The sequence below is a fragment of the Prionailurus viverrinus genome, chromosome E2 (genome assembly GCF_022837055.1).
Source record: "Prionailurus viverrinus isolate Anna chromosome E2, UM_Priviv_1.0, whole genome shotgun sequence".
NCBI lineage: Eukaryota > Metazoa > Chordata > Mammalia > Carnivora > Felidae > Prionailurus > Prionailurus viverrinus.
The window spans coordinates 54,494,983-54,516,413 of record NC_062575.1 but is presented as its reverse complement, the minus strand read 5'-3'; the positions used below and the strand labels follow the sequence as shown (position 1 = coordinate 54,516,413).

Below are 21,431 nucleotides of genomic sequence, written 5' to 3'. Positions count from 1 at the left end.
TACCCACATTCAAGGGGATTACACAAAGGTGTGGACCTCAAGGATGGGAGACCATTGGGGGTTACCTCAGGCTCTGTCCTCCATGGGGATGGATTTGAAAATGGGATTTAGGGGCGCCTGGGTGGTTCAGTCGGTTAAGCGGCCGACTTCAGCTCAGGTCATGATCTCGCGGTCCGTGAGTTCGAGCCCCGCGTCAGGCTCTGTGCTGACAGCTTGGAGCCTGGAGCCTGTTTCGGGTTCTGTGTCTCCCTCTCTCTGACCCTCCCCCGTTCATGCTCTGTCTCTCTCTGTCTCAAAAATGAATAAACGTTAAAAAAAATAAAAAAAAAAAAGAAAGTGGGATTTAGTTAGGGATATGGGGTTGAAACTGAGGTACCTGCAGTTTGCATAACTTTTCTACTGCTGTCTATTAAAACAACAACAACAAAACATGACAGCTGAAAACAGCAAACATTTATTATCTCACAGTTTCTGAAAGTCAGGAACTCTGCAAGGCAGGAGTCTGGCTCAGGGTCTCTCATGAGGTTACATCTAAGAGGTCAGTTGGGCCGCAGTCATCTGAAGGACTGAATGGGGTGGGAGACTCTCCTTTAAAGATTGTTCCCTCACATGTTCCTCCCTGGTGGTTGGCAGGAGGCCTCAGTTCTACATGACGTGGGCCTCTCCATAGGCTGCTTGGATGTCCCCATGACACGGCAGACGGCTTCCCACAGAGCAAGTGATTCCGAGAGGGCGCAAGAAGGAAGCCAGAATATCTTTCACGTCAGTCACTTCTACCACATTCTTTTAGGAAAATGAGTCACTAAGTCCAGTCTATACTCAAGGGGAGAAGGATGAAGGTCCACCTTGTGGAGGAAAGAGTGTCGAAGTCTTTGTGGAAAAAAAAAATGTTTTTAATTAAGTAAACTTGACCTCCAATATGGAGCTTGAATTCGCGATCCCAAGATCAAGAGCTGCACGCTCTACTGACTGAGCCGGGCAGGTGCCCCGCTTGTCGACATTTTTGAAAGTACCAGAGTTAGTGGGTTGGGTCTGAAGTTTTGGGTTGGTGGTGGTTAAGCTGTGCACGGTTTTAATTTGTTGTTGGGCTTGTGTGTTGTTACGCTTGAGCTGGTGGAGACCACAGGGCTTGGCGTCATGGAGTACAGGAATCATGGCACTGGTGGGCTGGATCACTGGGGTCTTGGTGTGGTCAGACGGGGTTGGTGGTGATACGGTTTGAGTTGAGCCGGCGGGGATCGTAGTGGTACTGGGGGTCGAGTAGCAGTGTGATCGAGGAGTGCGGTGTTTATTTGTTTTTAAATTTTTTTTTAACGTTTATTTATTTTTGAGACAGAGAGAGACAGAGCATGAATGGGGGAGGGGCAGAGAGAGAGGGAGACACAGAATCAGAAGCAGGCTCCAGGCTCTGAGCCATCAGCCCAGAGCCCGACGCGGGGCTCGAACTCACGGACTGCGAGATCGTGACCTGAGCCGAAGCCGGACGCTTAACCGACTGAGCCACCCAGGCGCCCCGAGGAGTGCGGTGTTTAAAGCATAACTCTGGGTCAAGTTTAAGTTTGGTGTATGGCGGAGATTGGATGGCAGTTTTGGTCGGGTGATGGAGGTTGGAGTTGGATGTTTTTGCTCCGTTGGTATGCTTCCGGTTGTGGTTGTGTTGTCGGGGGTAGTGGGGTGTGGCGTTGCGGAGTCATTGGTTTTGGAATCGCGACAACGGTCAGGCGGAACATTAGGCAGAGCCTTTCTCAGTTGTGGGAGTGGCATCCGTCACTGAGGAGGAGGTTGGAATGGCTGGGGTTGGGCTGAGGAATAAGAATTTCGGGGGGTTCATCGGAGGTCTCAACAAGGGTGGCTGGAATGGCGTCGATCTTGATGTTTGGGGTGGGCAGTGGTGTTGGGGCAGCAGGAACTGGGCTAATGAGAATTTGTAGGGTTATTTGACTGAGACTGGCCTCGGATGGTTGGGTCTGGTGTGACTGGAGCCGGGAATTCAGTAGGAGTGGGCAGGGTTGGGGGGTGTGCCTGAAATTGATCGTAATGGAGAATTCACGGCTGGGCCTGAGGATGGAGGGGAACTTTTCTTCTCCTCCACCCTGATCCTCACCCCTCCCACCCCCTGTGAGCCCAACAGCACAGCGAACACCACACACCCAGCTTACACGTCTTTATTGGACCAGATGCGGGATTTCCAAACCCAAACAGGCTGCCTCTTGTCCTGCACCAACCCAGTCGTCGAGACCCTCTCCCTAGTTCTTGGGGAGGCCAGCTCCCTGCTGGAAGGGGTCAAAGGTTGGTGGATTGCGTGGGGGCCCTGGAGCCCCCAGTGTGGCAGGGGAGAGAGCCATGCCTGTGCCCCGAGTCCTCCTCCTGTAACCCTCTGCACCTGAGCTTAGGGCGCGGCCCCTCCTGGAACAGGCAGGCCACATCCAACAATGCATCCTCAATGTGCTGCCCCAGCCGGTGGGAGTCCTGGAAGGAGAAACACGTCATGTCCAGGAGGAGCCGGGACAGGGGGTTCCTCGGCGCTGGAAGACAAGAGGGCTGGTCTGAGGGAGGAGGCGGCAGAGGACTGGGATTCCTGGGTCCGGGGGCAGCATTGAGCTAGGAGTCCAGACCCCTGGGTCCTGAGGGAGGAGAGTGCAGTGGGGGGGGGGGGGGGGGGGGGTTCCAGCCTGTCTCCCCATTAAAAAAATTTTTTTAATGTTTATTCTTGGGAGAGAGAGACAGAGCGACACAGAGAGAAGACAGAGCATGAGCAAGAGAGGGGCAGAGAAAGAGACACACACACACAGAATCTGAAGCAGGCTCCAGGCTCTGAGCTGTCAGCATACAGCCGAGGCAGGGCTCGAACTCACAAACAGTGAGATCACGCCTGAGCTGAAGTCGGAGGCTTAGCCAACGGAGCCACCCAGGCACCCCTGTCTCACCGTTTTTGTGCTAGATTTTTTGCTGGAGATGTGGAAGGTGATGGTGTCATCCCCCATGAAGATGTACGAAACCCCATAACCGTGGTCATCCGCCTGGAGAGGGGCAGAGGGAGGGGGAACAAACTAGCCTCCAGGCCCCTCCTCCCCAACTAGGCAGGAGCGCAGGCCCTCTTCCCTCGGGGCCCACGTCCAGGGAGGTGGGGTCAGGCCCCGGGGCACTCACAGGCCCGAATCCCCCACCAGAGGAAACATAGTCGGGGTAATTGTGGACGTCGAACAGGTGGATTTGCTGAACGGGGATCTGGCTGGTGGCCAGCTGCCACTGCTCCGAGTGAACCTGACGGACAGAGAGAAGACGGTCAAGGGTGCAGTGAAGACCAAAAGACCAGCCGGTCCGCGCCCCGTTGGCTCAGCTCCATTCCACGCAGCCCGGGCCCATTCCGACCTCCCCCTCGCCCCCCGACGGCCTAGTTCCCCCAGATCGCCGCATTGTTGGCTCTGCCCTCCTCCTCCCTGACCCCAGCCTCCCCTTTCTGACCGCGCGGGTTCAGTTCTGCTGGAACCGCCTTTCCTTCGGTCTTCCTGACCACGCCCCCACCTGACCCCGCCCTCTCGCCTCCCTGACCCCGCCTCCTCTCCCCTTCTCTCTCCCCCTCTTCCCTCCCTGCCCTCTCCCTTCCTCTCTTGCTGCAGCACCGCCCCCGCCCCAACTCTCTCCTCTAACACCTCCTTTTGCCCACCTCACCCTCCTCGTCCTGAAGTCCCTCTCTTCTCCCGTGGTTCCCTGCTTCCCTCTTTCCCTGCACCCTCACCTGGTCAAGAAAAGGCGACTGCAGGTGCAGGAACTGGGACACGATGTAGAGAGCGAAGAGGTGGCGGTCGACCCCCTGTCCGCTCATCGCGGCCTTCAGCAGAGCCTGGTGCTTTTCCACGGCCAGGCGGAACATGGCACGGCGCTGTGGTTCCTGGGGTCCCCCCGAGCAGGTCACAGGTCATGGAAAGACAGGAAGTGGGCTTACTGCTGGGGCCTGCCACACCCCTGGCCTCAACCCAGCTTGCAAAATCCCTGCAAGGCAGAGATACCAATTCTACTTTGCGGAGGGGAAACAGGCTCAGAGAGGGGGAGTCACCTGCCCAGGGTCACAAGGCAAAGCAGAGGCAGGTGGGTTCCCAGGTCTGTCTGATCCAGGGCCCCAGGTCCTTCCATTGAACCATAATAGGTAGCGGGAAAGGGAACAGAGGTGCGTGGGGGGTTTCTGAGCAGACAGATAATGTTAGGAATATGTGGACGGGTACAAATGGAAGTCCTAAGGTGACATAGAGGCTAAGTAATCAAAGAGAGACACATTGTGGAACCAGAGATCCCTGTTAGGTGCTCCCCCAGTGCCCTGTGCGACCCCCCCCAACTAAAGCAAGTATCACACTGCACTGAAATATCTCTGTCTCTCCCCACCAGTGAGCTCCTTGAGGTAGGAGACCAGGTCTGGGTCCTCCTTTGTCCATAATGCCCATCATGGGTCCCGGTCCTCAGAAGGTGCTCCATAAATATTTGCAAGTGTATGAACGAGTATGTGGAAATGACCAAAGCCTCAAAACGAGGCCCACACCCACTGTCTTCTCTTTGTCCTCCATGGCTCTCACAAAGTTGCAGGCCTCTCTGGTGCAAGATCGCACCGTCTCCGTCCGGCCTTCCAGGAACAAGCGAGTCATGGTTGACTCATAAGTCAGGCAGAATTGACCCCTGTCCTGGGGGGGGCGGCAAGGAAGGGAGAAGCCTGTCAGCCGGGCTCTGGAAATCACAGACTTGACCCACCTCTGTGTGGACCTCCCGCCTCCTCCTGCCGGGAGAATGTGTGGCTGGGGGAGAGAAATCAAGATGGCGGCCCCACAGTGGCCATGACCAAAAAAGCGTCACCAGAGGGGCTGACAAGGGAGGTCTTGGGGGCCCAGGGGAACCAAGGTCCCGAGAAGGGGTTGGGGTCGAGGAACCCAACTGACCCGGAAGTGGGCCAGCTGCAAGGCCATCTGGATGAAGCTGTCTGAAGAGAGGTGGCAGCGTTTGATGAAACTCTTGCCGAAGTGGGAGAAGGGGAAGACATGGCAGTCAACGTTTCCAGACAAGGTCTTGGCTCCCCTCAGGGCTAGAGAGATGGACAGATGGATCTGCCAGAGGAGGAAGGAGGGAGGGATGGCTGGGGTTACAGATGGGGTAGGGTTAGAACTGGGAGTGGGGAGGGAAGTGAAGGTGGAAATCGAGTCAGGGTAGGGGTGGAATGTGGAAATGGGGACAGAGGCGAACGTGGAGCTGAAGGGCTGGATTAATGATGGGGGGGGTGGGACTGAGGTTGGGCTGCAGACCGAATTGGGTTGGGGATGGGGTTGGGGTTTCAGGTGGGGAGGACTGGATTGGGCTGGGATTGGAGATGGGGCCGGGGCGGGATTGAGTTTGGGGATGGGGATGAGTTTAGAGTCAAAGCCAGGGGGTTGCAGACTTGGAGGAGAGGCCCGGGGAGCCCAGTCTCACCTTTTCTGGAAGGTCCCAGTGCAGCCGCTGGGGCTGGGGCAGTGAGGGATCAGGATGCCCTTTGCAGTGGCCGTCGGCTGAGTAGCCCAGCTGAAAACATTCTGTGGCCAGAGTGAACTGTGTACAAACAGAGGCTGTCAGAGTCCCTTCCTCCCTCTGGATTGAGGGCTCTCTAACCAGGGACTTGCTTTCGTAAGTCCCTTCTGGGGGTTGGAGGGGGGGGGCAGTCGTTGAGAAACAGAAACCTCTGATGTTCACAGGTGGGTTCTCAGGTTCAAGTTCATTGAGAGTAAGTCCGATACTAATACTCAGCTGGTGCCTACTGGCCTTTTACTTCTGACTAGTAGACAAAAAGCCACCAACGGTGGCCCCTGACTTCCCAAGACACCCCCCAAGATCCCACCCCTGGTGGGATCACCCCCACCAGGATCCTGAGACCAGAGAGATAAAGCCCAGCACAGCATGGGCCGCCAAGGGGGTTGGTGTCCATTCTGACTGAGTGGTGCCCACGCCCTGATGGTTGTTAAATTTTATTTTATTTTATTTTTTATTTAGTTTTGTTTTTGTTGTTAAATATTTTAAATCAGCCCTGGTTGAGCACCTGCTACCCACCAGCCTTTCCCTTATTCTCACGATAACTTAGGGAGATGGGATAAAGATCCCCATTTCCGCCTTAGAAACAAACATCAAGAAACACTATGCCTTGGAGTTTCCACGTATCTTTATCATACTCTATGTGACATCTCTTCACTCAAAGTTGATGCGCAGAGACCACACGTTGATATGAAGGGTCTGAAAGTTAAACTGAATTGACAGTTTCATCGGCCAATATCATCAAAGGGGGAAAACTCCCATCTTACAAATGCGAAACAGGTACAGAAGAGTCCATGCTTACCCAGGGCTGTTCCTAAGATCTGAAAGGGGCCTTCCTTCCCCTCAAACATGCTGGATCTCACCCTGGGCCTCACCCAGTACCTCATGCAATGCTATGGAAGAGTGGGAACCTGAGAGGGTGTAGACGGCACCTGCTATGATTTAGGGACTAAGAAAAAAGAGAAAATAGAGGGGCGCCTGGGTGGCTAAGTCAGTGAAGCACCCGACTCTTGGTTTCGGCCCAGATCATGATACCACATTTCGTGAGTTCAAGCCCCGCATCGGGGTCTGCGTTGACAGGGTGGAGCCTGCTTGGGAGTCTCTCTCTCTCCCTCTCTCTCTGCTCCTCCCTGCTCCCTCTCTCAAAATAAATAAATGAACTTTAAAAAAAAAATTAAAAAAAAAAAAGAGAGAAGATCGAGATGCTAAGGTTCTTAGGATTGGATGGGAGCTTACAGAAAAAAGAAACTCCAACCCTTCTATCTGATGAAGGGGAGAAATGAGGCTCAGAGGAGGGGAGTAACTTTCCCAAGGTCACACAGCAAGCCGTCACACTGATTCAGTGTATTCTGGTTGAAAGGCCTCATTTTCTGCTCTCAGAACACTCTGGATCCCTGTTCTTGCTCTGCAATTCCTGGCTCTGTGACTCTGGGCAAATCACTTCCCTTCTCTGAGCCCTGGCTGCCAACTCATCAAAAGGTCATAATCCCAGACCCTCTTTTCTTTGCTGGGTGCCCCCCCCCCCCCCATCTGCTATCTGCTTGTCTGAGCCTCTGTCTTCCCCCTAAGCGTAAGGCCCTGGAGAGGAAGGTCTTTGGAAACGGGGCCGATGGTCCCCAGGGCAGGAGGGGACTGGCTGCCTTACCTCCCACATGTGTCCTGAGATGGGGCAGTCAGCCCACGAGTGCTCCACGCTGAGACCCAGCTTCCCATTGGAGAAGACGATTAAAGTGAAGGATTTATCAAACCAGCTGCAGGCGAGAATTCAAAGTGGTCACCAGAGAGCCAGGGCCAAGAAGGAACTTGGGTGCTCTTGGTGGAAAATGCAGGAGTGTCAGGGTGGGGGGATGTTTCTGGAAACAGGGCTGGTATAGGGATCTCTAAGAGGGTGGAGGTCTCCACCAGGCAGTCTAGATGGTTTCTGAGGCATGTCTAAGGCTTGGAAAATTGGGACATTTCGAGGGAACATGCCAAGAAAGGTTCAAGGCTCACGAGGAGCTGAGGGGTTAGGGGGATTCTTCCGGGAACCTCAGAAATCACAAGGGTGCCTCGTGCACATCTAGGAAGTTGTCTGAGGATCTCTAGGTATGGAAGTCCCAGATCTGGGGTCCAGGGTCTGCTTGCCTAGTGTCCAGAGTCCTAGGCCTGGAGACCGGGTTCTGGGGTCACAGGTTGGGGTGAGGTTCGAGTCCAGGGGCTGACTCACCGGTCATGGCCCCTGCCAGCCAGTAGGGCATGGGCATAGGCATCCAGTGTAGCTGCGGGGTCCTCCCTGGTGAGCCCTGCAGGTTCCGAGTCCAGTGATACGAAGAAAGCAGCTCCTTCCACGGCCTCCAGGGTATCCTCAGCCTGGGTCTTCAGGGAACTCCGTACCTGGGCCCACACATCCCTGTGGCGGGGGTGGGGGAGGGGAAGGGGGGGGGGGTGACTGTACCTGAGCCCAGGCTGGCCCTGTACCCTGTCCAGCCCCCACCCAGCCCCCAACCTTGCCCTCTACAACTCTGGGAGGCTGTCTGGGCCCCCGGGGCCCCGATCTCCCGCCCTCACCTGGGAGCAGCGGTCAGGGCCGCCAGATGCTCCTCCTGGGGGCAGGCGGGGGAGGGGTCGTCCAGGATTCGCTGGAACTGCTGCTCCAGGGCCCGCGGGGACAGCAGGCCGCTCTGGGAGTGGGTCCCCACGCGGTAGAATCGGCCACGGTGGAAGACGGCCACGTGTCGGCTGTCGCGGAGGTGGCGGATGTGGTCTAGGGGCGGCGCGGGGGGAAGTGCAGAGGGCGCGAAGGTCAGTGGCAAGAATAAGAACAAGGGTCATTTATCAGGCACTTCCTGGGTGGCTCGCACTGTCCTAAATACTCATTTCATCCTCACTACCCTGTGCACCCTTATAATCCGGTTTCGGAGGCGAGGATACCCAGGCTCAGAGAGGGTAATGGCTGACCCAGGTCACACAGCTAGGGAGCGATGGAGCTGGGATTCGAACCCAGGAGACCATGCTCTCAGCTACTACACTGTTGACGCCTCTGCCGGTGCGGTGCGGGGCCAAGAGGAATCTCACCTTTCTGGATGCCGGGAATGCGCGTGGTGTTGAAGATCTTCTCATACTGGGCAGAGCATAAGGGCCGCATTCCCATCAGCAAAGTCTGCAAGAGACCACGGGCTCCCGAACTGCCTCCCAGGACCCGCGTGGCCCCACGGCCACAGGACCGCAGTCTCCGTGTCCGGCCCACAGGGCGGCCCTCTTACAGGCAGGATCTCCTGGCGGTTCAGGCGGTGGCGGTAGAGGAGGAGGGCGTGGACCGCGTTCCCAGCGCGAGCGGCCTGCACCGGCGTGGGAGTGACGTACAGGAAGTCCTGGGGGCCAGCCGAGGGGACCGCAAAGCGCCCGGGGTCAGGCGTGCCCCTCACGGGGACACTGACCCCCAAACCCAGATGCTGACCCCAACAGAGGGCGGGATGGTGAACGACAGACTCTGATTCGGGTCACGGCCCCGAAACTCCACCTCCTACAGAGACATCCCAACCCTAGATCCATGAACGGCGGCCCCGCCCGGCTCCCAGCCCCGATGTTCCCTCCTCACCATCATGTAATAGTTGCTGTTCACCATCAGCGAGTGCCGGGAGCGCAGATACACAAATTCTTCCCACCAGTCACTGACCTAGGAGTGGGGCCGAGAGACGCACAGCTGGGGTGGCTGCGGCCAAGCTGGGGAGCGGGGCAGTGGGAGCGGCAGGACCCCCAAGACTTGGCGGCCGAGTCCTTGAGGGTGGAACTCAATGAAGGAGGCCATCGTGATCAGTAACCAGCAGTAACCCCGAAGTCCATCAGTTGGGGATCAGTTAGCTAAATCGCGCTATACTCCTGTCCCGGAATGCTACCAAGCTGTTCAAAAAAGCACACGGCCGGGCACGGGGGGGGGGGGGGGGGGGGGGGATGCTCAGTGGGTTCAGCCTCTGACTTCGGCTCAGGTCATGATCTCGCGCAGTTCATGAGTTCCAGCCCTGCCGGCAGCTCGGTGCCTTGAACCTGCTTCAGATTCTGTGTCTGCGGCTCTCTCTGCCCCTCCCCCGCTTGCACTCAGTCTCTCACAAGTAAATAAACATTAAAAAAAAAAAGAAAGAAAGAAAGAAAGAAAGAAAGAAAGAAAGAAAGAAAAAGAACAAGGCAAGGGGCACGTAGGTGGCTCAGTCAGTGGAGCAACAGACTCTGATTTCAGGTCTTGAGCTCAGGGTCCTGAGTTCAAGTTCAAGTTGGGCCTGGAGCCTCCTTTAAAAAAAAGTAGGGGTGGCTCAGTCGGTTGAGCATCTGATTCCTGATTTTGGCTCAGGTCATGATCTCACGGTTTCATGCTGACAGTGGAGAGCCTGCTTGCGATTCTCTTTTTCCCTCTCTCTGCCCTTCCTCTGCTCACACACTCTCTCTCGAAATAAATAAGCAAAACTTAAAAAAACTACATATCACCAAGACCCAAGTGTCCAACAAAAGATGAATGGGCAACCAAAACGGAGCCTATCCCTACAATGGATTTTTTTTTTTTTTTTTTTTAAGATTTTACTTTTAAGTAACCTCTACACCCAGCGTGGGACTTGAACTGGCAATCCTGAGGTCAAGAGCCACACACTCCTCCAACTGAGCCTGCCAGGCACTCTTACAATGGAATGCTAATATAAAAAAGAATGAAGTTCTGATGTGCACTGCGACACGGACAGACCCTAAAAACATTATGCCAGGTGATATGAGTCAGACACAGAAGGACAGATCGTGTATGATTTTATTTGCATGAAAAACCTAAAATAGGTAAATCCCTAGAGATAATAAGTAGAATAGAGGTTACCTGGCACTTCGGGGAAGCAGGAATGGGGATGTATTGCTTAATAGGTACTGAGTTTCTGTTTGGGATGATGAAAGAGTTCTGGAAATAGATTGTTCTGATGGTTCCAGACACGGCAAATGCACTTAATACCACTGAATGGCATACTTAAAAATGGCTAAAATGGAGGCCATTCCATGGCTCAGTCAGTTCAGCGACAGACTCTTGATTTGGGCTCAGGTCATGATCTCGCTGTTCGTGAGTTCGAGCCCCACATGGGGATTCCCTGCTTGGGATCCTCTGTCTCTCCTTTCCTCTCTGCAACCCTTGTGCTCTCGCTCTCTCTCTCTCAAAATAAGTAAAATAAAGCTTAAAAATGTATTTTAAAAATGACTAAAATGATAAATTTCATGTTATGTCCATTTTATCACAAATATTATACACATTTAGGTTACATGTTTTATATACTATATTAAATCTATATTTTCTACAAATTATAAAACATATAAGCATATTATGTATTATGCAATTGAAAATTACATGTAGGGGCTCCTGGGTGGCTCAGTCGGTTCAGCGTCCGACTTCAGCTCGGGTCATGATTTCACAGCTCGTGGGTTCGAGCCCCACGTTGGGCTCTGTGCTGACAGCTCAGAGCCTGGAGCCTGCTTCGGATTCTGTGTCTCCCTCTCTCTCTGCCCCTTCCCGGCTCGTTCTCTCTCTCTCTCTCTCTCTCTCTCTCTCTCTCTCTCTCTCAAATAAACGTTAAAACAAATTTAAAAATATTACATGTAATATAGAAATAAAATTTACATAACATAAATAAAAATATATAGATAAAAAGTCTAAGTGAGAGGAAAGCACGGTGTCAGACTTTAGTTGGCCTTCACATTTTTTTTTGTTATACATAAGATAACAGGATATGTTACAATTGGTGGTGCCTTAGAAGTCCAATGAAATACATACATCGTGTGTGTGTGCGGGCGCGTGTACGTACACACGCGCGCGCATACGCACACGCGCATGCGCATTGGAACAGACTCCGGTCCAAGAGCTTGAAGGAAAAAAATGTAAAAACTAAGGCCTGGCTTCCCTTCTCCCTCTCCAGACACGACTCGGTCCCCTCCATAGCGCTTGTCCGTGCCGCTGCCCCTCGTGGCTCTGTCTCAGCTCCTCCTCCCTTTCAAGTCCAATGCTGTCACCCAGGCCTCTTTCCTGAGCCTCCACCCAGGTCTCCAGCTGCCCCAGGGCAGGTCCCCGGCACCCCCCAGGCCTGTCACACCTGCCCCCACGGAGCTCAGTGCCTTTGCCCCAGAGCTGCTCCCCTTCTCCCCATCTCAGGGACACCCCCGCCGTCCCCCCACCACGTGAGGCCCGTAGGCGCCACCCTTGGCATCTCCTCATCCCCAGCCTAACAGTCCCAGCCCCACCCCCCCACCCCCGCCCCTGACTCTGCCTCATACCCTCTGGCCCAATTCCCCTGTCTGACCTTGTCCTCTACCCGCCCCCCCTCCCCCACCGCATCCTCTCCAGCCTCCCAGCCTCCAGTGTCTCCCCTCCAGTCTTTCCCCCACACCAGAGCTGATCCTGACCTTCCCCTGTTCAGAATACTCCCATGGCTCCCTAGCACCCCCAATAAAAAGTCCACGATCCTCAGCTGGAGTTCAGGCCACTCCCCGCCACTCAACCATTCCCTCTCTTGACGACCACCCTTCAATCTCTGTGTCCCAGCGAGCGATGCCCTCCTGGTTCCCAGCCCATGTCCTACAACCGCCGTAGTACTCACCTCCGCTCGGCCCATTCCCTCCTACCAACCGCACCGGTTCAAATTCTGTCCAACCCTCAGGGCTCAGACCTAGTAACTACTCCTCCTGGAACCCTGATCCTCTCGTCCAGTGGCGGCGTCCCCAGACCACCCCACCCCCGAGACGCTCACACCATCCCACCTTTCTTCGCTGCTACTCCACCTGATCCACTGCCTGCCCCCTATTTATGACTTCCTCCTACAGAATAGGAGGCCTGTAAGCCCCGATTTGAGTGAGTTGCTGTCTTGCTCTGTGCCTCAGTTTCCCAAGGAGCTCAAATCAGAGTACTACCAAAGGCCTAGCTCCTGAACTCGGAATAGAAGCCCATTTGGGGAGGATGCCCTTACTCAAAAGGAGGGGATAAAACCAGAACAACTCTGGGGGCGGGGGGTTTAGACCACTGGCCTGCCGGGCAAGGAGCTGAACCGTCTGAGTCCGGGAATGCTGGTTCCAATCCGGGAGGGTTGGGGGCTGAGCTGTGGATGTGGGCAGGCCCTGGAGGCGGGGCTTAGATTATGGATGTCAGGCTCACGTCGGAGCGTGCAGGTCCCGGGAGAGGCTCAAAATGTTAGCACATGACGGATGGGCTTCAGAATATTGGAGAGTACAGCAGCTCAGAATATTGGAGCATCTAGAGCGGGGTTTAAACTACGGGAGCGTGTGGGCGGGGCTCAGAACGCGGAGGAGGGGGCGGGCCTGCAGGTTGTGGGCGTGTCGGGGGCGGGGCGTAGAACCCCGCCTTAGGAAGGCGGGCTCAGAACCTCCGCGTTCAGGGTGGGGGACTCACGTAATTGGACGCCCACCAGGACTTGAGCCGCAGATACCACTGCAGCAGCGACGCCTGCAGCCTCAAGAATTCCTGCGCTAGGACAGTCGTCAAGTCGAAGTCCTCGTCGGAGAGGATGGGCCGGACAGATTCCAGGTACTGAGGGGCAAGGAGCAGATGGTAGGTCGCGCGCCCGCCCGCCCCCGGCCGCCTCCCGCCCCACGTGGAGGGAGCGGGCGGGCCCACCTTGCGCACGGTGTCCTGCACGGAGGGCACGGGCTGGCGTGGCAGGGAGCGCTGGTAACTGAACAGCATCGGATTGCGACCGGAGAAGATGCGGACCAGGGCCTGGAGGGAAGCAGGGAATTAGTGGGTCACTGCACCCCTCCCTGGGATCCGGGACCGGGATCGGGGGTTGTACATGGCAACCTACAGAGAGAATGGGGTTGGCACCCAGAGAATGGGGGGACAGACCCAGGGGGAGGCGTAGAGACCAGAGAGAGATGGACAGGGTCCCAGAGAGAGGGACCTAGAGAAGTGGGTCCCTGGAGGGCCTGAGCAGGGCTCTGCCCTTCACATACCAGCCAGGTCTTGGTAGGGGAGGACATGGCTCCGTGGGGTTCAAGGAGCCAGCCATGGTAGGACAGAAGCAGCCTCAGGGCCACGTGAAGCGTGAAGATCAGGGCTCCCCACAGGCACGAAGCAAACAGCGCCGCTGCCAGGACTCCCCGAAGCCTGTGGTGCTGTCCACCCCTGGGGGAGTGAAAGAAACACCGGGCCTGGGTCTCCTGGCCTCAGAACGCCCCTTCCCTCCAGCCCCACCAGCCCCTGCTCTTCCTGATAGTCTCTGACCCTGATCTTTTGACTGGGGGCCTATCTTCTAGAATTGGAGTCAGTCGTAGAAATCGAGTTTCCTAGGGGTACCTGGGTGGCTCCGTCAGTTAAGCGTCTGACTCCTGATTTCAGCTCAGGTCATAATCTTATGGTTTGTGGGCTCAAGCCCCTCATCAGGCTCTGCGCTGACAGTGTGGAATCTGCTTGGGATTCTCTCTCTCTCTTTCCCTGCCCCTCCCCTGCTCATGCTCGCTTGCTGGCTCTCTCTCAAAATAAATAAAAATAAAACGTTAAAAAAAATTTTAAAAATTTAAAAAAGAAACTGCTGATCTAAAACCACAGTAAATCAACGTGTTTGCAAAGTGGCAATCAGATAGACATATGAGCAAATCCCACCTGGAGGACTAGGAGCGAGTTGCTTCCCCTCTGTAGACTGGGTAAGTCTAGCCTTCCTGGAAATTTCTACCTCTGATCCTGGGTCCGCCCTGTGGGACTGTCTGTACAAAATCTGAACCTTCTTCCCCGGGAGGACGAAGCCAAGAATTAGAACCTGTCACTTCCCCCACACCCGGCTCCCAAACCGTCCCCCCAAATGGCAATTATAATAACACAACCACTCCCATTTAGTAACCTTCCGGCACTGTACGGAATATTCCATGTGCATGCTTTTTTTTTTTTTTAAGATTTTATTTTTAAGTAATTGCTACACCCAGCGTGGGGTCAAACTCACAACCCGAGATCAAGAATCGCGTGCTCCACTGACTGAGCCACCCAGGTGCCCTTATTACCTATATTTAATTTTTTTTAACGTTTATTTATTTTTGAGAGAGAAACAGAGTGTGAGCCGTGGAGGGGCAAAGAGAGAGGGAGACACAGATCTGAAGCAGGTTCCAGGCTCTAAGCTGTCAGCACAGAGCCCAACACGGGGCTCGAACTCATGAACCACAAGATAATGACCTGAGCCCAAGTTAGACGTTTAACTGACTGAGCCACCCAGATGTCCCTATTACCTATATTTTATAGAGGAAGACTCTAACACCGAGAATGGTTAAGTCTCTTGCCTAAGGCTACACAACTGAAGGCCAGTAGGGCTCCTGCTTTTCTCGGTGCTTATTTAACCATGTCTGGATATTTTCTAGTTTGTCAGCATCCCCCTTAGCAAGAAACAGACCGGATGGAAAATAGGCAGAGAGAAGGGGGGAAATCACCTCCTTTTTACTCATGCTGTACCTTTATTAATCTGACCCAAAGTAAGTCTCAGAGATTACTTCTCTTTAGCAGGCACATCACACTGATAGAGAAGCTTACTGGGTGGAGGGGGAGGAATTAGGGAGGTTACTGGGCTCAAGCTGGGGAGCTCACCAGTCTGGCAGCAACTCTTTGATCTTCTCCATCAGTCCTAGGGAAGGATCCAGCTGGAGGAACCAGGCCAGCTGAATGGCACTGAAGAGGAAGAGCCAGCTGAGGGGGCTGGCAGGGAACACACCAGTAAGAAAGTCATTCTGCGGGGAGGAAAGGCACCCATTCAATCAATTAATCCTCCTCTAAGTACCATTCTTAGACATTGACAGAGCACCCAGTGTGCGCTGAATCCCGAGCTGGGTGCTCAAGACCCAGTGGGGACCAGAGAGATCTGGGTCATGCCCTCAGGGAAGTCAGTCAGGAACGAAGCGAGTGCTAATGACATAAAAACAAGGCAGGCACAAGAGCCCTGAGCAGGATGCTCAGCTTGGAGGAGTCAGGGAGGGCTCCCTGGAGGAGGTCACTCCCAGGCAAAATGGCCCTCCATATACTGCAGGGCCTGGAGCTCAGCAGGCCTTCTAGAACTTTATGGCTATGGAATGAATGAGGAATGCAAAAGTGCTGGGGAAGTGCATGGAAATACCTAACGCTTAACCAGCGCTCACTACCTGCCCGGCCCCTTTTCCAAGGCGGAACTCTTAAACACCCCCCAACATCTCTGTGCGGTAGGTACTCAGGTGATCTAATTTTGCAAAAGAAACCACTTGGGTTCAAAGTCGCACAGAGAGCATGATAAGAGCTGCTATTCGTTGCCATCAGGGCTCCAGAAACCGCATTCTCTTTTCCCACATTTAACAAATGGGAGAGCCTCAGAGATCACGGTTTAGAACTTGGGCTCTGGGGCCCTGGGCTCAAACCTCTGCTCTGTCACTAACAAGCTGAGTGACCGCGAGCAAGTGGCTTCACCTCTCTGTGTCTGTTTCCTCATCTGTGGAATGGGAACAATCCCAGTACTTGGCTCCTGGGACTGTCATGAGGACGGGATGAGAAAATGTCCTCCCACAAACAGTTATTGTGGTCCTACAGCAGTGATAAGACAGCAAGATTCCTGCTCTCCTGGGGGACAGAGCAATAGCTACGTCAGTAAAGGATTTAGGGTAGTGTGGCAGGTGGCATTAGGGACTGTGGGCTAAGCAAAGAGGGCTGGCGGGGCAGGGGGGAGGGGGGAGGGTAGTGAATTGCATAGCTCAGAGCCAGGCACACAGTAAGCGCTCAGTGAACATCATTACCAATGCTCCTTTCTTTCTATGGCTACCCTACTTCCTGTTGGGGATTTATTTATGTGACGATCTTCCCTTGGTATGGCAAGAAAAGGTTACTGGCAACCGTGGTTCTTTGGTTGCTTATTATCTCTTTTTAAGAGAAGCAGTCTCTTCCTTTATCCGGGGCTCGGGATCGCGGTAGAACAGGGCTTCGTAATAACAGGAAACATCTCCAGAGCCCTTCCCAAGGACGAGATACCTCAATAAATCATTGCATTGACCTGTATCTCAGCAAAACAGTAGTAAATACCACTATCTCTATCGCACGGGCGAAGAAAGTGAGCAGACAAGAAGTTTGAAGAACGTGTCCCAAGCCAGGGAGGGCCCACTGTCAACCCCTCAAGTCGTCCAGATGTCTTGTGACCCTAATGCAACAGGATATAGTGCAAAGTTCCACACAGGGGCGTCTGGGGTCCGCTGCCTCTCATATTCATCTGGAAACCATCTCAGGAAACACTCTGACCTCCTGCTGCTGAACAGCCCACATGTGTGCTGTGCCACGTGCTTGGCCCAAATGACCCACTGCACGTCATTCACAACAGCCCCATGGCATGGGTCCTGGGACCACGTTCTAGAAAAGCAGGATAGCAGGCGTGGGTATGGGTTCCACAGCCAGACTGCTAATTCTAGTCCTGCCTCGAGCACTGCATCTTGGCAGCTGTGTGACCTTGGGAAAGTTGAAGGCACCTCTCTGGGCCTCTGTTTCCTCATCTGTAAAGTGGGACAGAGAATAGGTCTACCTTAGAAGGCTATAATGAAGATCAGATGAGCCATACATTTATTTATTCTGATTTTTATTTGTAAAAGATTTTATTTGGGGAGCACCTGGGCGGCTCTGTCCGTTGAGCCTCCGACTCTTGGTTTTGGCTCAGGTCGTGAGTTCGAGCCCCACATCTCGTCCTGCGCCTGGCAGCATGGAGCCTGCTTGGGATTCCCTCTCTCTCTCCTTCTCTGTCCCTCCCCTGCTCGCGCCGTCTCTGCCCCTCTCAAAAATCAATAAACAAACTTAAAAAATTAAAAAAAAAAAAAGATTTTAAGTCATCTCTACACCCCACACGGGGCTCAAATTCACGACCCTGAAATCAAGGGTCACACGCAAGCAATAGATTTAAAGGGTTTTGGTGAATGTAGAGCCCAAAACACACTAAATATGACCTGATGTGATTTTCGAAACGAGGAGGCAGAGACTCAGAGAAGTTAATAACACGCCAGAGGGCACCCAGCACTTACGACCTATGTGGAACCACCAGGATCATAGGAATGGCGATGTTGGAGCGGTCACTTCTCTGCATCAGACCTTCTGCTAAGACAGCTCATGCTTACAACAATCCCTCGAGGCCGGGACTGTCAGGGACGCCATTTTATAAGTGACCAAGTTATGGCTTAGCAGGACGTCTATGCAGTTTCAGCCCTGCAGTTGCTGAGGGCACAGCCCTCACTCTGAAACCAAGTTCCAGGAGCTACGACTTCAGGGTGGCTCCTAAGGTCCCAGAATGGAAGAGAAAGGACAGAAGAGCATCCAATGTCCCACAGGGAGAGAGGTAGCTATGTGATAGAAAGGGAAGAATGATCACTATTACAATGATCAATTAATACTAATGACAGGGTCTGGTGGGGCCCACCAGGCATAGGGGACTGACTCTGAGAAGGGCTTTAGGTTTTCACTCAAAAGTAGGGGTGGTGATGGCCAAAATTTTCAACAATGCAGCACTAGTCAAAATCCACTTATAAGTATAGAAACCAGAACAGCGGTTGCTTTGAGTCGGGGGGGGGGGGGGGGGCGCTAACTGGAAAAGGGCTCAAAGGAACATTCTAGAATGGCAGCAATTCTGTCTTGCTAGGAAGTTGGGCGCACAGGTATTGTCAAAATTCAAGGACTGTAGGGGCGCCTGGGTGGCGCAGTCGGTTGGGCGTCTGACTTCAGCCAGGTCACGATCTCGCGGTCCGTGAGTTCGAGCCCCGCGTCGAGCTCTGGGCTGATGGCTCAGAGCCTGGAGCCTGTTTCTGATTCTGTGTCTCCCTCTCTCTCTGCCCCTCCCCCGTTCATGCTCTGTCTCTCTCTGTCCCCCAAAAAAATAAACGTTGAAAAAAAAAATTTTTTTTTTAAAAAATTCAAGGACTGTACCTTTTAAGAACCTGTGCATTTTTTTCTGAATGAAATGATATCTTAATTTTAAAAATATATGTGTGGCTCAGTCAGCTGAGAGTCTGACTTCGGCTCAGGTCGTGATCTCACAGTTCGTGGGTTCGAGCCCCATGTCGGGCTCTGTGCTGACAGCTCAGAGCCCGGAGCCTGCTTCGGATGCTGTGTCTCCCTCTCTCTCTCTCTCTCTCTCTCTCTCTGCTCCTCCCCTGCTCGTGCTCTCTCAAAAATAAATAAACATTAAAAAAATAAAGTAAAAATATATGTATATGTGTAGATGTGTGTTTATGTATTTAACCCCAGGTTAATGTCCACATGATAATGTTCTAATTGATGAATTAGCCTGAGGCCCAGGAAGCTCCAGGGGCGGGGCTGAAGAAGCTCTTTGTTGGGGGGGGGGCGGGGGCTACCCACGTTGGGTGTAGAGGTGGGGCTCGAACTCACAGCCCCGAGATCAGGAGTCACACCGCTCCACTGACTGAGGCAGCCAGACACCTGGTTAATGAATAAAGAACAATCTTATCAAAAGCTAACACTTGGCACTTGCCAGGGCCCAGGCAGTTCGCTCAGTGCTTACATGTAACAATTCACTTAATCCCCTCGACTGTCCCGTCAGGGGAGCTGTTATCATCACCCCTGTTTTACGTATGGGGAAACTGAGGCTCAGAGAGGAGTACTTGCCCAAGGCCACACAGCTAGTAAGCGGCAGGGCCGGGATTCAGAGTCAGTCTCCGCCAACCCCGCAGGTGTTGGAGACTTGCGTTCAGACAGGGCGTGACCCACCAGGGAGACACTATGTGTACCCAGTGCCGGACTTCTAGAACTAGAGACCCTGGGGCAGGCATGGGTTCTGGTTGGACGTCGGGCATGGGCATTCTAGAACAAGGGCAGTGGTGAAGTGCACGCGGACATTTGGAGGTTCCCGTCTGGGAAGCACAGGGAGGGCGCCCGGCGTATGGAGAGGGCAATTGGGGGTTCAGCGGCAGGCTTGAGGAGGCAGCCTCAGACCCAGGGGCTCGGGCTAGGAGGAGGATTGGGGTGCGGGCTAACCAAGATCTTCCCCGGGTCACAGCGTTCTGAAATGAAGAACACCGAGTTTAGCACCTGAAGACGAAAGGGAAAGGTGAGGGGAGCACCTGGGGTGGGGGGAAGGGGTCTGAATTCTAGAAATGGGGTGCAAGTTGGGTTTGCGGGTCTGAGGACAGAGGGAAGTGGTCCAGGAAGTGGTTGTAAGAGGTGAATAGAGGTTCCCAGTAAGGGAGGAAGTGAGCCTCAGAAAACCCAGAAATGGCTTTAAGGGGGTCCTGAAAGTCCACATCCAAACCCCCAGAAGGGGGGGTGGGGTGGGGGTGGGGAGGGATAGGATCCCAGAAGTGGGCCTCGGGCATCCCAGAAACACGTAACCGGAGTCTTGGAAGGAAACCAAACGTGGCCCTCCTCACCCAGAAACGGGCGAGGTGCCTTTTCCAAGAGCGCAATCCGGAGAGGTAGATCTCCTGCAACACGGGGGCACTGAGCTCCACTTCGGCCCCGTCCGAGGTCAGCGAGGGTCGGAAGCCCACGGCCTGGTGCGCTTCAGCCATGTCACGCTAGAGCCCTGGGAGTTGGGACAGAGGGTCATTTTCCAGGCCCCCAGCCTCAGACCCAGGAATCCGGGCTCCCAACCCCCTCCTCCTGCAGACCCAGGAATCTAGGCCGAAGGCTCACCCTTCCCTAACCACCTGAGGGGTCTCGAAGGACTTTGTCAGAGATTCGGGTGTTGGGGGGATGTCAGTCGGGGGCCTCTGTGAACGCATAGAGAGGCAGGAGGGATAACTCGCGTGAATCCCTTTTGCGACTCTGCTGAGAAGGAAGTGCAAGGCCGTGCGCCCCTCCCCACGAAAGACTTTCAAGATTCGGGGTTGGGGGCGCGAAACCAGCCCAGGGTCGGATTGCGGGGTCTGGAGAAAAACATTAGTCCGAGACCCATTGAAATGAACACCTGCCGGACGTTGGCACCGTCCGCCTCGTTTCCGCTTCCCCTGCCAAGGCGGGGGGGGGGGGGGGGGGGGGATGGGACGGGTGGGGAGTGGCGGGGGAGGAGCAGGGGGAATGTCTATAAATTCTTCCGCTCCAGGATGGCCCAGCGTCCCCTCCCCCCTCCGGGGGCTGGAAGAGGTGGGGGAGGGAGCACCCTACTGCGCATGCCTCACAGCCAGGGATGCTGAGACTGTGAGCCGATGCGAGCTTCGAGGACAAGTGATGGAGAAGCCCGCACGCCCAACCCAAGACACAGGCCTCCCGGCCCCGCGGGAGCTCGGGTCCCTCCGGTGCGAAACTTACCACTATGAGTCAGACGTCCGCCGAGCCGATCCTGGAACCCAAGCCCGAGCCCACCCCCCACCCCCGATTCAGAGCGCCAGACCCAAGTCTCCCACTTGCATATGTCCAATCCCAGTGCGACGAGTCCACGACTTGGTCGTCGGGCCTCCGGAGCTCCTGGCCGCTCCCAATTATCCAACATCCAGGAACCCCGATTTCTGCCTCGCGTGTGCCTTCGCCGGGTAGGCAAGTCCCTGGTTTTGTCCCCGCCCCCTTCCAACCCTCTGCGTTCTATCCCCGCCCCCTCGAATCCCAGCGTCCAATCCTGTCCCTCCGTTCGCTCCCTAGCCTTCAGTCTTTTTCTACCCGGCCTGATTTCTCTACCACTGGCTTCCCGGGTTCTAAGCAGCTCCTCTCCTCTGAACCCCAGGTTCTTGAGCTTCCCACTCCGCTTTGTCTCACTCTCCCTCTTTGAAAAACGAGGCTCAGCTTGGTACTCATAGCCCACCTTTGGGTACGTGTAAAGTCACGCGCGTGGGTATCGAGCCGGAGCGAGTCAAAGTTCTACCATCCCGAGGAGGGAGGGCTACTTTGGGAAATTGGGCCCGCCCACCAAAACCGCCCACGGAAAAAGCAGCTGCGCGGATTGAGGGGTGCGAAAGGGAAGCTA

General features: G+C 54.5%; 1 protein-coding gene across 7 annotated transcripts; it reads right to left on the bottom strand.

Annotated features, from left to right (window-relative positions):
• Nucleotides 1-2,150: 2,150 nt before the first annotated feature.
• Nucleotides 2,151-21,004, bottom strand: CPT1C (carnitine palmitoyltransferase 1C). 7 transcript variants are annotated; one of them, XM_047836324.1, is made up of 20 exons: nt 20,783-21,004; nt 20,182-20,244; nt 19,903-20,057; nt 15,116-15,255; nt 13,501-13,672; nt 13,166-13,267; nt 12,941-13,078; nt 9,122-9,199; nt 8,787-8,894; nt 8,599-8,683; nt 8,092-8,287; nt 7,751-7,933; nt 7,190-7,295; nt 5,452-5,568; nt 4,926-5,090; nt 4,539-4,673; nt 3,740-3,892; nt 3,151-3,264; nt 2,928-3,020; nt 2,151-2,469 (listed from the first exon to the last, which is right to left on the bottom strand). In XM_047836324.1, the coding sequence occupies exons 3-20, from the start codon at nt 20,041-20,043 to the stop codon at nt 2,284-2,286; spliced, it is 2,412 nt and encodes an 803-aa protein (XP_047692280.1). In that variant the 5' UTR covers nt 20,044-20,057; nt 20,182-20,244; nt 20,783-21,004; the 3' UTR covers nt 2,151-2,283. The 7 variants fall into 7 exon arrangements, 6 of the variants coding, with proteins under 6 accessions (XP_047692280.1, XP_047692279.1, XP_047692282.1 ...); XM_047836323.1 differs by lacking the exon at nt 20,182-20,244; XM_047836326.1 differs by lacking the exon at nt 20,182-20,244 and having other exon boundaries at nt 8,599-8,644.
• Nucleotides 21,005-21,431: the final 427 nt, after the last annotated feature.